This window comes from Photinus pyralis, unplaced genomic scaffold (assembly GCF_008802855.1).
Source record: "Photinus pyralis isolate 1611_PpyrPB1 unplaced genomic scaffold, Ppyr1.3 Ppyr1.4_LG8, whole genome shotgun sequence".
Lineage (NCBI taxonomy): Eukaryota > Metazoa > Arthropoda > Insecta > Coleoptera > Lampyridae > Photinus > Photinus pyralis.
Window position 1 is genome coordinate 16,086,782 of NW_022170819.1, and position 3,135 is coordinate 16,089,916.

At 39.6% G+C, this 3,135-nt stretch overlaps 1 protein-coding gene across 1 annotated transcript; it reads right to left on the bottom strand.

The window, feature by feature from the left end:
* Window positions 1–758: 758 nt before the first annotated feature.
* LOC116179135 lies at window positions 759–2,587 on the bottom strand. The gene is made up of 4 exons (XM_031498850.1): window positions 2,233–2,587; window positions 1,816–2,012; window positions 1,626–1,763; window positions 759–1,578 (listed from the first exon to the last, which is right to left on the bottom strand). The coding sequence occupies exons 1-4, from the start codon at window positions 2,506–2,508 to the stop codon at window positions 762–764; spliced, it is 1,428 nt and encodes a 475-aa protein (XP_031354710.1). The 5' UTR covers window positions 2,509–2,587; the 3' UTR covers window positions 759–761.
* Between the last annotated feature and the right edge of the window lie 548 nt (window positions 2,588–3,135).

Below are 3,135 nucleotides of genomic sequence, written 5' to 3' on the forward strand. Positions count from 1 at the left end.
GAGTATGTCTATTAGGTGCTGGTGGAGAAAGATTTTTACTTCTTCTTTATGTTGGATTATGCCATTAGAGTTCCATAGAGCTATTCTGAGTGCTTTAGCCATTACTTCTTCCCTACAAGCATTGTCAGCATGTTCAAAACCATGCTATTTTGCTGGATGAGTTGTTGGAACATAATTTCTTCTAGGAATTTACCCAATATTAAATTTATGTTTGCCGTGCTATCGTTGTTCGGAGCTTGGGGTGCATTATTTGTATTATTGTTGAGTGCATTGGCATAGCTAGTTTTTGGACGTGTTGAATAAGAAGATGTTGGTAAAGAGTTTACCTTTACTGGTGATGGTAGATGGTTGGTAGCATTGGTATTGACGCGAGTATTTTGATATAGTCGATGATAGTATTCACATCCTTTATAGTTTGCTGGGTGGGCACCTCCGCACAGAGCGCACGTAGCTGGAGTGTCTTTGCTTTTTCCGCAAGTTGCAGTGCTATGAGAACCTCCGCATTTTACACACACGAATGGACGGTTGCAATACGTTTTTGAATGGCCATACAACTGACACCTCGTGCACTGAATGATGTTGTTATTTCTTCTGGGTGGTTCAATTTGGACAACATTATTTAGTAGGTGGCGTATTTTATAAATGTCTTTGTTATTATCCGCTGGTTCAAATATCTATTCTGTGTATCTTTCATATTTTGCATGGCAGGAAACGACAATAAAGACCTTTATTATTATTATTATTATTATTATAAGCAGAATTTACACACAGTATTGTGCCGTAGGCGATTTTAGCGCATGTGCCGAAGTCCCTCGGTTTAATAATGAGGACCTACTCTCACAAATTCCGTAAGATAACGAGGTACTCTCGGGGAAAAACGTCAAAAACTCCTTCGGAGGCGAGTTCAAAATGTTCCTACTCAAAGTGGAGACTTGACAACCAAAGTCGCTTAACACAACCTTGTTATTAACCGAAGGTTTACTTGCTCCATTAGAAACTTCGAAATAAAAGGCGGGGGTGGTTCGAAGGTTTGGAGTCGGTAGTGGAATTGGCGATCTTGTTTCCAGTTTTGAGTCATCAGATATCGGATTTGTTTCTACACTCTTGTCTGCAAGCGAAGTTGTGCTATAATTTACAACCGCGCAAATTTGGGTTTCCGAGTCGTTTGAGAATGTAGACTCCAAAGTGGACGCTGATCCACACGCGTTTTCATCATTTGAAACGGTGTCTTGGGCCGAACTGCTCGGGTTAGAAAGAGCAGACAAAAACGTGTCATCATCTGAAGAAACTTTGGGGATACCAGTTTCGGAAAGTATTCGTTTGAATTCTTCATTTTGGTGTATTTTTGCGATGTAAATATCCTCATCGGTAAGGCCGAAAGTTTGCATTACGGTTTGTTTAATAGTCTTGTTCGAGACGAGCCTATGGGACCGCTCGAACATGTTGTTCCACTCATTTTCCTCTACTGTGCTTGCGATCGATTGCAAAAGCGAGTCGATTGATTTCGCCTGTTTGGGGCCCTTCTTCTCTCTGACGCGTTGCATCAAATTTTCGAAGGTGGACACGCACTTCAAATGTCTGAAATAAATCGTGAACGTTCGATTATGCCGAAATAAGGTAGTTACATCTCTTCCTCGATGCACGACTCGTAGAAAACCTCTGGATAACCTTTCATTAATCTAGCCTTCCTCCGCCGTACCACAACCTCCTTCTCCTTAGCCATTTGGTCTGTACTTGTGTCAATCTGTTGATCTTTGTACAAGCTAAAATTTTGGCGGTAAGTGTTAGTAGAAGCGAGAAAGTCAGAGCTGGCACCTTTGGACGCTGGACCACAGATAAACGAAGAAGGCGCTGCTACTCATCTGGGTTAATATAAAGATGCAGCAAGCCCATATTTGTAAATCAGTTACAATGCAGGTGTAAACGGCCACAATCAATGAGAGGATGCTTGGCACCACATTCTTGAAGAAACCGGTCACTAGCCATGGTACTAGGAATAGCGGCCGATCACTCTGTTGAAGGCATTCATAATCAGTACCGTAAAGCAGATCTGGAGTGCTTAAGAAAGTACTGTTAAATCAAATATGGTATCACGTACTAACAACATCGCATATAAGGTACCTACAGTTTCTCCTGGAAGAATTTTTATGGCATCGTTACCATGTAAATGGAAACTAACGCATTAAGACCCGTTATACCACTTCTTAAGTGTAATTAAAACTAAACACTTACGAGTAGGGCGGCCCAAAATATGACGCACGAGAGTGCCAGGTAAAAAGGCGTTGTAAATGACCGCAAAACAACAAGCGTCCACAGTATGTACTTTATGCACGTCTCGATTTCTTCCGGAAAGGACCCAAAGCGAAATCGCGCGTCCCATATGCGATTCAAGTTTACTGTAAATTCTAAATTGTACATGTCATACATGGCGTGGCAAATCACGATCGAGACAAGAAGAGCCACTTCGTGCGATTTAGATAGACCGAGGAAACGTAGCAAGAAAGGCATCGTTCAATATGGAGAGCGCGCTAACCGAAAATTCAATACAAAATTTTGACTTTTGTGTCATCGAGACATTTTTTAAATGTCGATTTTCAACAATTTAATACAAAAATCCAAATGTAAATTGATTTTACATACACAAATCTCCAAAATCGTTTTACTGCGGTGGAAATTCTTTTAACCGCTATCAAAACGCGCTTAATAAGTCAATTTTCAAAAAATAAAATGCGCTTTACGGGCGTTTTTTACGTCCGTTCGACCGTGTGGTCGTTGATGTTTCAAGAAATGTTTTTTTTTGCTAATCACTTCGAGATGATTCCCAAATTTCCGCAAAATTTTAATTGCTCAGCAATTTCGTCGGGAAAACGGCAAAACACGTTGACATGATGCACAAGAATTACATTTTCTGGTGTTCCTATCATAGTCCATTTTTTCATTAAGTTGGTATTGAGCAAAATCTTTATTTATTCGCCAATAACTTTGATCTTTGACTGTGATATTTTATTATTGTACATTTATTAGTTATTGCCATATTTATTGTTATTATATTTATTTAGTGTATTTATGTGATGTTAGATTTTAGTAGTTTATGATATACATTTTATCTTGTTATTACTGTTCCCACCCTGGTTA

Coding starts and splice junctions, on each gene's coding strand:
- LOC116179135 (XM_031498850.1), bottom strand. CDS start 2,508: ATGCCTTTCTTGCTACGTTTCCTCGGTCTATCTAAATCGCACGAAGTG. Junction 2,013..2,232: donor TATTTTGGGCCGCCCTACTC/GTAAGTGTTTAG, acceptor TGCCTTCAACAG/AGTGATCGGCCGCTATTCCT. Junction 1,579..1,625: donor TCGTGCATCGAGGAAGAGAT/GTAACTACCTTA, acceptor GATTTATTTCAG/ACATTTGAAGTGCGTGTCCA.